The 12,150-nt window shown below is 41.1% G+C and overlaps 1 protein-coding gene across 1 annotated transcript in view; it reads left to right on the top strand.

The window, feature by feature from the left end:
• The window catches only part of kcnq1.1 (potassium voltage-gated channel, KQT-like subfamily, member 1.1), a 298,840-nt gene that overhangs the window by 123,678 nt on the left and 163,012 nt on the right, over window positions 1–12,150 (top strand). The window contains exons 6-7 of the mRNA XM_034184774.1: window positions 3,196–3,336; window positions 10,048–10,158. Coding sequence (XP_034040665.1) covers window positions 3,196–3,336; window positions 10,048–10,158 — 252 coding nt within the window. The remainder of the gene's footprint in view (window positions 1–3,195; window positions 3,337–10,047; window positions 10,159–12,150) is intronic.

Raw genomic sequence — 12,150 nt, 5'->3', positions numbered from 1 at the left:
GTAATTTATTATGGTAATATGATTTTAGATCTGCTGTATGCTGTTTCAAGGAATGAAGACAGTAATTTCTCTGATCCTTCTTGCAATAATCTGCTGCTGTGTCTCCGTGGCACCTCAAAATATCAGAGTGGCAGTTTTGGGCCAAGACTCCAATAAGACTTTCACTCATCAAGCATTCAGTCCAATTTAGTGCAGAGTGCTCTGGCACTCTGAGTGGCTGCAAGAGTTTGGCTCATTCAGTCAGTAAGTGCAAAGAGAAAGTCTTTTCACAAAGTGCAGTCCAATTGAAGTCAGACAGAGTAAGAGTCTGTTATTTCTCCTGAGCAAAGATGGCCCCTTATTGAATCTGCACAGAGATCCTTCATAGTTATTTTCAGCACATCTGCAGAGATCAGCAGCTTTGAATTCATACATAATGAGTACCAAGTCAACTCTTGGAGTTAATAAGATCATAATCACAATATAATATTACAATGAAATTACATAAGTGCTCATAGCATTGATCTTAATTACACAACAGGTTTTGTTGTTGTTTTTTATTGCTATCATGACACCAGTTTTTCAAACATCTGTCTCTGTAGTGCCATAGATTATTGCTAAAGGCTTTACAGATTCATACAAATTATTGCTTTGCAATTCAGTGATACAGTCATGCATGGTTCTGTGTGTCCTTGACATTTGATCAATTCTTCCTACCACATGTAGTCACATCCGGGCCACCGTGGGGTGTACATAGTTATTATTTACCTTATTTTGAAGAGATTTATTTATTTATTTTCATTTCTCCAGTTGCACTGTAACTGGCTGGCACAGCCTGTGTTAAAAATGTCATTGTAAACCAGAGTGGACAAACTAAGCAACAAATGATAAAAACATGCCTTGCATCACAGATGTCCCACTGATTTTACTTCTCCTGAAGTGGCACACAGCTGTCATGTGGAACAGTTCCACAAGTTCCACATGGTGGTCATTAAACATCTGATTGCCACGGTCAACTTTGTGTGGTTTGAGTCATTCATTTGTCAAGCTGTAGTATTTAAGCCGATAAACATAGATGTCCCTAACAAATAGCAGTGCTAACTACTGTAATCTTCATCTCCAAGCCATCATTGTCACACTCTTGCAAAATCAGATAAACTTGCATGGCGTTCTCATAGACATAGGTAAAAACAAGAGAAATCTGAAATTTCTGACATCCCCCAATCTGCCAATCTGGGTCTGGATCCTTGTCCAAATCCTTAGAAGCCTATATAAAGTAAAATCCTGTTCCAGAATCCAGATCCAGATCACCTCCACAATTCAGTGGAGTCTTCAATTTGCTGTTTCGCAATTGTGAAACACGCGCTGTCTCACAGTCCATGACTCACATAAGAGGTCGGTTTCAGCAGAATTCTGGTGTCAGGAGCTCAGCACTCAAAGTGTAAACAAACGTCGTGAAATATGGACAATAAGACAGCATTGGGGCACGGCAGAAGTCCATCACAGGTGCTACACTTCCTGTAAATAACCCTCTCAACTTGGTAGAACATGTCATCATAATCGCACGTGAACTTGCTGGACCAACACCATCCACATCCTGGCTTTACCATTGTTTACATGCGCTGTGAGACGGCGGAACTCTGCTGGCACTGGGGTGCATTCCGCAGTGCATGCCCAGGAGGATTATGGGAAATGTTAAAGTACAGAATGCCTTAATATGTATCTGTGGTGCATATTTGGTGAGAATCTGTGAAATACTTTTGACGTAATATCTAAAAGCCGATAATGTGAAATATTCAGCCAGATCATGTCCAAAATTCAGTGGAGCCTTCTACGCCCTAATATCTCTCTAGGGTGCAAATTTGGTGAGAATCCTTGAAGCAGTTTTGACGCAATAGTCCAATCAAGTTATTCAATTTAAGGCTCCAACCCACCACTAATTGCAAAAAAAAAAAAAGAAAAATAAATAATAATAATGTGAGATTCTCCTCAGATACCCGAGGAATAGCATATTAAAAATAGACAACAATGGAAGGGGTGGAAGGGTCCAAAATATGCTAATTAATGTTAATTAGGTATGAACATCGAAGGAACCAGTCGAACAACTGGAAATCTTGTATTCCATCACAAGAAGGACTGATATGCTAAATAGATAGATATTAGGGCATGGAAGACTCCACTAAATTGTGGAGGTGATCCGGATCCGCATCCTGGATCAGGATTTCAATTTGTACACTTCACTTTGTTGGCTTTTGAGGATTACTTCAAAACTGTGTAGTGGATTGTCATCAAATTTTCACCACATGCTGATGTTAGGCCTTAAATTTTGGAGGTGATCTGGATCCAGATTCTGGGTCAGGCTTTCACTTTACAAACTTTTGAAGATTACATCAAAATTACTTCACAGATATGACATCACGATGTAAAACCAAGATGAAGAAGAAACTATTTTGTTTCAGCTTGGGAATTAAATATCAGGTTGCAACATCTTGACCATTCTGGAATTATGCAATTATTGCATTGTGTTGTGGAATGTGGATCCAGGTAAACTCTGGGTCACAATGTGAATCACATATCTGTTATTTTGAGTCCTCATCAACCCTTGGCGGATGTCAGAAATCTCAGATTGCTCTTGCATTTTATTGTTTTTATTGGTTTATGCTGTAACAGTTTGTTTGGATGATGTTAAAGTTCTGTGTAAAAACTATGACTACGGACCTACAGTGGAGGATAAGCCACAACATTTCGAAAATGGACTTGGCTTTTATTAGCTGTACAAAAAAGAAAGAAAAGGACATACATAGTAAACATATAGAGCAAAGTATGTAAAAAAAAAAAATCTGAAAAGATTTTCAATTGTTTTGACAATTCCTTGTTTTTGTTTTCCAACATAAAACAGTTAAAGTTGTTGGTGATGTTGTTCAGACAGTTTCTTGGCAGTGTAGTCCTGATTCACCTACTGTGACAAACCAAAAACACAGAGCTGTGCTGTGGCAGACACACAATGGATGATGATGTTTAGAGAACAGGACTAAGTTTGGCTTGCAGTAGGGGAGAATCAACATCCAGATATGGAACCGTAGGATTTTGACAATTTTGATTTTGATGTTTACCACAAAATGTCAACCAGATTGAACTGCAAAATGTTGTTCTGCAGATATGAAGCCTTTACTTCATTGTCATTGGATTGAAATGTGTTGTACACATGTGTTTCAGGAGCTGATTACAACTTTATACATCGGCTTTCTGAGCCTGATCTTCTCGTCCTACTTTGTCTACCTGGCAGAGAAAGACGCAGTCGACAGCAGCGGCTCCTCCAACTTTGGAAACTATGCAGACGCACTGTGGTTTGGGGTGGTGAGTGTTTCTTCATCTGTCCATTACTCCGTTTAAGCCAGACTCCCAGTGCTGGTATTTTACACTCAACTGTGTATGTTTTTGGTGCAAAAACAAAAAAGATACCCAATCAGTGGCTGTAAGCGAGTGTAATCCGTGGTAAAATTGGCGTTATAGAACATTGTGAGCAATCAGGAAACTTTCAAATGTCTTTCAAAAGCAAAGAGCTGAGAAGACATTTTTTGCCAGAGCAGAGAGCGATCATGCGCACAGAGGTGTGCAGTGGTTGGGGGAGCGATGGGGGGCACACAGCTCTGTAATCATACAAAAGCACAGATATCACACATATATGTGCAGGAATACCACATAGATTGTATGGAGTCACTCATATCATGGAATTCGTCCACACTTGGATGTCATTCACAATAATAATAGGAAATGTATTTTGCCTGCTATTTTAGTTAAACAGGCTGATTTCCTGACTTATGCTCTTGAGACACAAATTTGTGCAGTGTGAGTGTGGCTTCACACGTTAAGTGGTGTTTGCAGAGCAGGCTCTACAGCCCCTCAGCTCCGACTGATCTGTAGGCTAGAGAACCACTTTCAACAGCACATTTTTAACCTTTTAGCACACAAAATGAAAATAGTAGGGCAAAAAGGTCATGCATATCATCACTTTTACAGTCTGCCACCTTTTGACAAGTCAGGTGATGAAAACAAAAACAAACAAAAAAATCACCAAGTCACTTCATATTTTGTTTTCAGGTAAACTGTTTTTAGAAATGACACAAATTGGTATATCTGTCTAGTGCATGCCATCCTTAGAAACTGAGTGAGAGTGCAAGAAGGAGTCTGGTAAGGGAAGCCACCAAGACATCACTGACAGGTCTGAAAAAGTTATAAGGATTACTTGGCTGTGATTGGAGCGATTGTTGTCACAGCTTTGTGGTAGAGTGACTTTTTTACAACCCCAATTCCAATGAAGTTGGGATGATGTGTAAAATGTAAATAAAAACAGAATACAATGATGTGCAAATCCTCTTCAACCCACATTGAATTGAATACACCACAAAGACAAGATATTTAATGTTCAAACTGATAAACTTTATTGTTTTTGTGAAAATATTTACTCATTTTGATCCTTCAGGCGGCACTGCATTAAAAACTGACATCATTGTGTAAAGGTTCTTACCACGTGAGCTCAGGAACACTTCAGAAAACCATTGGCAGTTAACACAGTTCGTCGCTACATCTACAAGTGCAAGATAAAACTCTACCATGCTAAGTGAAATCCATACATTAACAACATCCAGAAATGCTGCCGCCTTCTCTGGGCCTGAGCTCATTTGAAATGGACAGACGCAAAGTGCAAAAGTGTGCTGTGGTCTGATGAGTCCACATTTCAAATTGTTTTTGGAAATCATGGACGTTGTGTCCTCCAGACAAAAGCGGAAAAAGACCATCCAGATTGTTACCAGTGCAAAGTTCAAAAGCCAGCATCTGTGATGGTATGGGGGTGTGTTAGTGCCCATGGCATGGGCAACTTGTACATCTGTGATGGCACCATCAATGCTGAATGGCACATCCAGGTTTTGGAGCAACACATGCTGCCATCCAAGCAACGTCTTTTGCAAGGACATCCCTGCTTATTTCAGCAAGACAATGCCAAGCCACATTCTGCATGTGTTACCACAGCGTGGCTTCGTAGTAAAAGAGTGCGGGTACTAGACTGGCCTGTCTACAGTCCAGACCTGTCGCCCATTGAAAATGTGTGACGCATTATGAAGCACAAAATACGACAACAGAGACCCTGGACTGTTGAACAACTGAAGTCAGTTAGTGTCCTCAGTTCCCAAACGCTTATTGTTTTTAGAAGGGAAGTGTTATGGATAAGACGCGGATTGAGGAGCAGTCCAGTATCTGACTGAACCCAGCATGAAATAATCAGAAGCAGTTCCAAAAAGAAAACATTTATTTTTCTCCCTTTGTGCTATACATGAAATACTAAATAATTTAAGTTCTGGTGAGGTGAAAAGGCGGCGCGCTCTCTCAGTGTCTCAACAGTCGGAGTCCGAACGTTCAGGACTAAGGAGTTCCGACTTTCCCAGACTGTACTCTGCGAAGGAGGAACAGAGATGAGATTATTCAACACTTATTACTACGAAATATTGTTTAGAGGCAAACATATCAGCTACACGTTTAGGTCTGGTTTCAAACTTAGTTCAAAGAGGCTGCTGCTCACAGCTAGTGGAGGATCATTAATCCGCACGCCACTGCCGTGAGGAGCACGCCAAACAATTTTCACCAATAATTACTTATAGCTGCGTATAAGACGCCAATTTACATTCACGGATAAACTTTTCAGAATATTCACCTCTGTCGTGTGCTGACAACGTTTGCCTCTCACCCTCGTCCTCCTTCACAGGCGCGATGTCAGACTCTGAAACGGCCCTCAGCGTCCCCACACGGTCGTCACAAGGTCGTATTCTCCAGCAATCTTATCCAACTCACTGCTGGTTTAAATGTAGTTCCTCATCACTACATTGGTACCAGCTGGAAGTCCTCAGATCTGCACGTGAACATCACAGGTGTCGTGGATTTTCCCAACCCAACCTTGTCCAGCCAAACCCCCCCCCCCCTCGTTTGACCGGGGCAATATGGCTGTTCTGACCCTTTCAAGTTGCATTGGCTCATCCACTAGAGGAGCTAGAGGTCCCGTCGGAGGAGTCTCAGAGGAACAAAGAAGAGGCGGTCCGGACTTGTGTCGGGGAAAACCCCGAGACAAAACACCCCGCTCGGACACTCGCCCTCTCTCTCGTCCATGCTCCTTAATCCGATCGTCTAGACGAATAACCACGGATATTAACTCATCTAAATCCTTTGGTTTGTCACGGACGGCTAGCTCATCTTTCAGGGAGTCATTCAACCCATCTACAAACACCCCCCCTCAAAGCGGCAGCATTCCAACCAGACTGAGCGGAAAAGACTCGAAGATCCACAGAATAATCAGCTGCGCTTCATTGCCCCTGTCGGAGGTTCAGCAATCGTTGAACCACAGCATTTGTTTTCATCTCCAGGTGCTTCTGGACTTTCACCTGAAATGGAACTGCTTCTGCCGCTGGGTCCGTAGTGGTTTGGCCGGAGAATTCTGTTATGGATAAGCCGCGGATTGAGGAGCGGTCCAGTATCTGACTGAACCCAGCATGAAATAATCAGAAGCAGTTCCAAAAAGAAAACATGTATTTTTCTCCCTTTGTGCTATACATGAAATACTAAATAATTTAAGTTCTGGTGAGGTGAAAAGGCGGCACACTCTCTCAGCGTCTCAACAGTCGGAGTCCGAACGTTCAGGACTCAGGAGTTCCGCCAACAGCCCCCCCAGGTGACTTTCCCAGACTGTACTCTGCGAAGGAGGAACAGAGATGAGATTATTCAACACTTATTACTACGAAATATTGTTTAAGGGCAAACGTATCAGCTACACGTTTAGGTCTGGTTTCAAACTTAGTTCAAAGAGGCTGCTTCTCACAGCTAGTGGAGGATCAGCTAGTGGAGGATCATTAATCCGCGCGCCACTGCTGTGAGGAGCACACCAAACAATTTTCACCAATAATTACTTATAGCTGCGTATAAGACGCCAATTTACATTCACGGATAAACTTTTCAGAATATTCACCTCTGTCGTGTGCTGACAACGTTTGCCTCTCACCCTCGTCCTCCTTCACAGGCGCGATGTCAGACTCTGAAACGGCCCTCAGCATCCCCACACGGTTGTCACAAGGTCGTATTCTCCGGCAATCTTATCCAACTCACTGCTGGTTTAAATGTAGTTCTTCATCACTACATTGGTACCAGCTGGAAGTCCTCAGATCTGCACGTGAACATCACAGGTGTCGTGGATTTTCCCAACCCAACCTTGTCCAGCCAAACCCCCCCCAACACACAACAGGAAGGTGATGTAACACGGTTGTAAACATACCACTGTCCCAGCTTTTTTGCAATGTGTTGCAGGCATCCATTTCAAAATGAGCAAATATTTGCACAAAACCAATAAAGTTTATCAGTTTGAACATTAAATATCTTGTCTTTGTGGTGTATTCAATTGAATATAAGCTGAAGAGGATTTGCGAATCATTGTCTTCTGGTTTTATTTACATTTTACACAATGTCCCAACTTCATTGGAATTGGGGTTGTACAAGGAACACTAGGCTCAAGGTTGCCAGGCAAGCCCGAGCCTGGATTTATTACATCTTCTTTGAAGAAGGCCTGCTCTAGATCAGAGCAGTCCAGTGAGGGAGTAGATGTAGGATTAGTGCCACAGGAGCACATGCTCCATCCCCCGACCTGTTCTAGATGCATTTACCATACAATACGTTCTCATAGTTGACCTACTCGTTTTGTTTTTTTATTTGTTTTGTATATGATTATTTTCACTGAACTCCAAGATATTTTCAAAAATTTGAGAAAGATTTCTTAGGTTTCTGAATTGTCCCAAGCCATATGGCTTTAAACGTTATGTCTGCACCATAATTAAATCACACAGAAGGCATATGACCCTCAACAGATCTCGCTAGCGACTGAAGATGCACAACTGTGAGAGGAGGAGCCATATTAATAAATATTAAATAGATTAAACACTGTGTGCATTCAGTTGTTTAGGGTTTCTTATTTTTTGCATCAAGATTAAATTATTATTTCACTTTGGAGAGCATTCCACTTTTTGTATAAAGACATCTGATTTTCTTTATGATTTTATGTGGTTAATGAACAATAAAAGCATCCCAGTTCATGAGAATATTTACAAATGTTCTTTAGTTGTCATGTCAGTCACATGCATCCAGTCAGATAAATGTGGATGAAAGAGTTTGCTTTTTTTGACCACCCACATCCAGAGCACTATGTGCAGCACACAGGGCAGAATTTTCTTTGCAAATAAAGAGTCGAGAGCCAGTTGGATACCTGAGAGAATAAGAGCAAACTGAAGCCTCGTGCAGAGTTCAACATCAAAGCTGGCAGAAAAATCTAAAAAGTGTAAAGTGGATCATGGCTCTGTAATGGTTTTTCTGTTCTATGTTTCCATATTTGCAAACTGGAGCATTTTTGCAGTGTAGAATGGCTGATAGAAAACAATCCATTTATTTATTGAAATGTAAGTCCAAATAATCATTTGTGAATATGTGAATCCTCAGTAAGGCTGGGCATTGGCAAGGACCTCAAGTTACAATATGTGTCACAATACATGGGCTATGATACTATATGCATCACAATATGTAGGCCATTATAAGATATGTATTACAATACATACGTAGGTTATGATAAAATACACTGAACAAAACTATAAATGCAACACTTTTGTTTTTGCTGTCATTTTTAATGAGATTAACTCAAAGTTCTAAAACGTTTTCTATATACACAAAACACCTATTTTGCAAAAATATTGTGAACAAATCTGTCTAAATCTGTGTTAGTGAGCGCTTCTTCTTTGCAGAGATAATCCATCCCACCTCACTGGTGTGACATATCAAGATGCTGATTAGACAGAGTATTGCACAGGTGTGCCTAATGGCCCGGTCACACGGCATACGACGATTCCTGAATGAAGGGAAAAAGTAAAAAAGTCACAGATTGTTGAAAAAAGGTGAACAAATGAGCTTTTGACTTTTCCCATCACCAAATAGCCTGGGAATCAAGAGCACAAAAGGAACAAAAGAGGAACAAAACAAAACTAAAGCTAACGTTGATCTCCACGCTTTAAACAAAATGTGCCTGGAGCCACTGTTGGAGCAGTGTGTGTCTGCATCACTGTGCTCCAGGACTCGGTGCTGGGACCATGATAAAATGCATATTGCAATGCATAGGCCATGTTAAGACACATATCACAATACACAGGCCATGACAAAACTCATATCACAATACACATGCCATGATGCAAATTGTTTTGCAATACATGGGTCACGATGCAATATGAAACTTGATACACGGGCTATGTAATATGAGATGTATCACCATACATGGACTGTGACATGTATCACGATACACTGTCTATGATATTATATATATATATATATATATATATATATATATATATATATATATATATATATATATATATATATATATATATATATATATATATCATGATACATGGAACATATGTATCACAATACATTGGCCATGATATATGTTTCATGGTGCATGGATGATGATTCAACATGTGTCACTATACACTATGTTACGACGTGTCACGATACACTGGCCATGATGTAATTGCATCATGATGCATGGGGCGTGATACAACTGTTCCGCAATATACTTCAATATTGTAGATAATGTACTGCAAATTTTAATATACAACTGCATACCATTGTTGTATACCATTTAGGTTGCGTACATCACATTAGACTGATAGCTTAGTAGACAAATTGATGAAAGCAATTTTATTTTATATTTCCTTTCCAATTTATTTGAATGGTATTTGCATTGCACAGACCATAAAATCATATCACCACAGTGTAAATGTTCTTATTGTATGAATGAACTTACAATGCAGATGCCATAGCATCATATGAAATAAAGTGCATACCTTTAACTTTACCTCTTGTGTCACCAATCCAGGGTTACTTAAAGCAAAGTGGCTTCGTATTGTTTACCATTTGCTCAGAAATTCTTCTTTCTTTCTTTGCACGCCTCGAATCGTCAATGTGTCATGAATTCCTTTTTGTCTTTTAAAGGTGACAGTGACAACCATTGGTTATGGAGACAAAGTACCACAGACCTGGATTGGAAAGACGATTGCCTCATGTTTCTCAATCTTTGCCATTTCTTTCTTTGCTCTGCCTGCAGTAAGTGGAAAGCCTTCACTTTTCTGAAGTTTTTCGGTGCAGGTGTACATCATGTCCCTGCCGTAATGTGCATTCACCACTGATCATTATCAAACCTCTTCCTGTCACATACTCATGTTGCCAATCTGGCAAACACACTCAGACACACTGTACCTGTCTGGTAAATGTCAACAGATACACGTTGCTGCGTTTTCTTCAAATTTGTATGAACTACAGTGATTTGTGATCCTTCAGCAACATTATTTATTAAAAATGCAAGAGCCTCATTTAAGCTTGAGTGACTGTGGCCCAGGTAGAACAGTAGATTATCTATTAATTGCAGGCTTTGGGATTTTATCCGTTCAGCTCCTTCTGTTTCCACACTGAGATTGTCACTGAACTACAAACTGAAGCCAACAAGTGCTCCAAATGAGACACAGCAGCTTTGCCGCAGCTGGTGTGTGAATGTGAGGATTTACTTTGTATCCAGACAGAAAGCTACAGTGTCAGTGTGGCTGATCAGTCTTGATTTTTGTGGTGGAGAAGAAATGCAAACAAATGACAAACTTGTCGGATTTGGCACAGACATTTTCTAGGTGTGTGTGTGTGTGTGTGTGTGTGTGTGTGTGTGTGTGTGTGTGTGTGTGTGTGTGTGTGTGTGTGTGTGTGTGTGTGTGTGTGTGTGTGTGTGTGTGTGTGTGTGTGTGTGTGCGTGTGTGAACTCAGTTTATTTATTGAGTGTCAAAATCCAACCCGTCGTTCGCGTCATGACACCTGGGTCATGGATCCAGTAGGGGATTGCCTGTTGGGGTGAACCTTGGGTGGGGACCTTGTGTGGCCAGTGGCTGCTACAGTAGCCATGGAGGTACAACAGCAACCCTGAACACGGAAAGGCCAATGGGGCTTTAATGAAACAAGAGGTCCTCAGCAGCATTTCATGCGGAGGAGGTGATGGCTTCTAACCCGACGGCTGTGAAGGTGGATGAAGGCTTCAGCAGTTCCTCAGGTCTCGATCATCTGGGATTTCCCAGCCATCAGACCAGCCCAAGGATCTGTCAAGGACAGTGTGTTCATCCACAAGCATGAGATTCTCACACTAAAAAAAACACACACAGGTGTCCTCAAATTCCTCCCTGGATGTATCTTTGAAGGCTCTCAGTTGTCCAGGTGGTTTCCGTAGTAGAGAAGCTTGAATCTTCGACTGGATTGAGTTGCTTGACGCGAGGACGTTTCGCTTCTAATCGCAGAAGCTTCCGCAGCTAAAATTATTGCTCTGATAGTCTGACTTCTGTCTTGACTCTCTACAAGAATCAAGACAGAAGTCTTCTTCTCTACAAGAGCCAAGACAGAAGTCAGACTACCAGAACAAGAATTTTAGCTGAGGAAGCTTCTGCGATTAGAAGCGAAATGTCCTCGCGTCAAGCAACTCAGTCCAGTCGAAGATTCAAGCTTCTCTACTTTCCCTGGATGTAGATTTTCTTCACTGTAATGCCCTCAGAACCTGTATACATCAAGACCGGGCCTGTTCAGTCATCTACTCATCCACCACCCTGTTGGAAATCGACGAAGAGACCATCTTCCTGGGCTCCGAGGAATTGCCACAATGACGATGAACTCAGTTTATTGCAGAAATGTGAAAGAAGCAGAGTTCATTTTTTTTTTTCATTTATTTGCAGGAAATGAGGTCTTTGAGTGAGATATGACCTCTTATGTGCGCTTTTCCCAATACAATTTCCATTCTGACAGCAAAATGTAAAATAGACCCAGTTTTTACTGTAAAAGTGGAGTAAATACAGAATGATACTGAAATATGTCAATAAATAAATAAATAACAGTTTGTTCATCTGTCTGTCAGAACCTACTGCACGTCAGTACCTTTCCTTCCTCTTAGACATAGTGTTTGTATTGAAGTCCAGCTTGATACCAGGTCAGGTCTTGGAGCATGCACTGGTATCACAAGTCACTGCATTCACCACACTGTGGAACTGTCTGAATCCTGGATGGCAACCATCC

This window comes from Thalassophryne amazonica, chromosome 2 (genome assembly GCF_902500255.1).
Source record: "Thalassophryne amazonica chromosome 2, fThaAma1.1, whole genome shotgun sequence".
Lineage (NCBI taxonomy): Eukaryota > Metazoa > Chordata > Actinopteri > Batrachoidiformes > Batrachoididae > Thalassophryne > Thalassophryne amazonica.
Note: the sequence above shows the minus strand (reverse complement) of the source record. Positions and strands in the feature narration are given on the sequence as shown.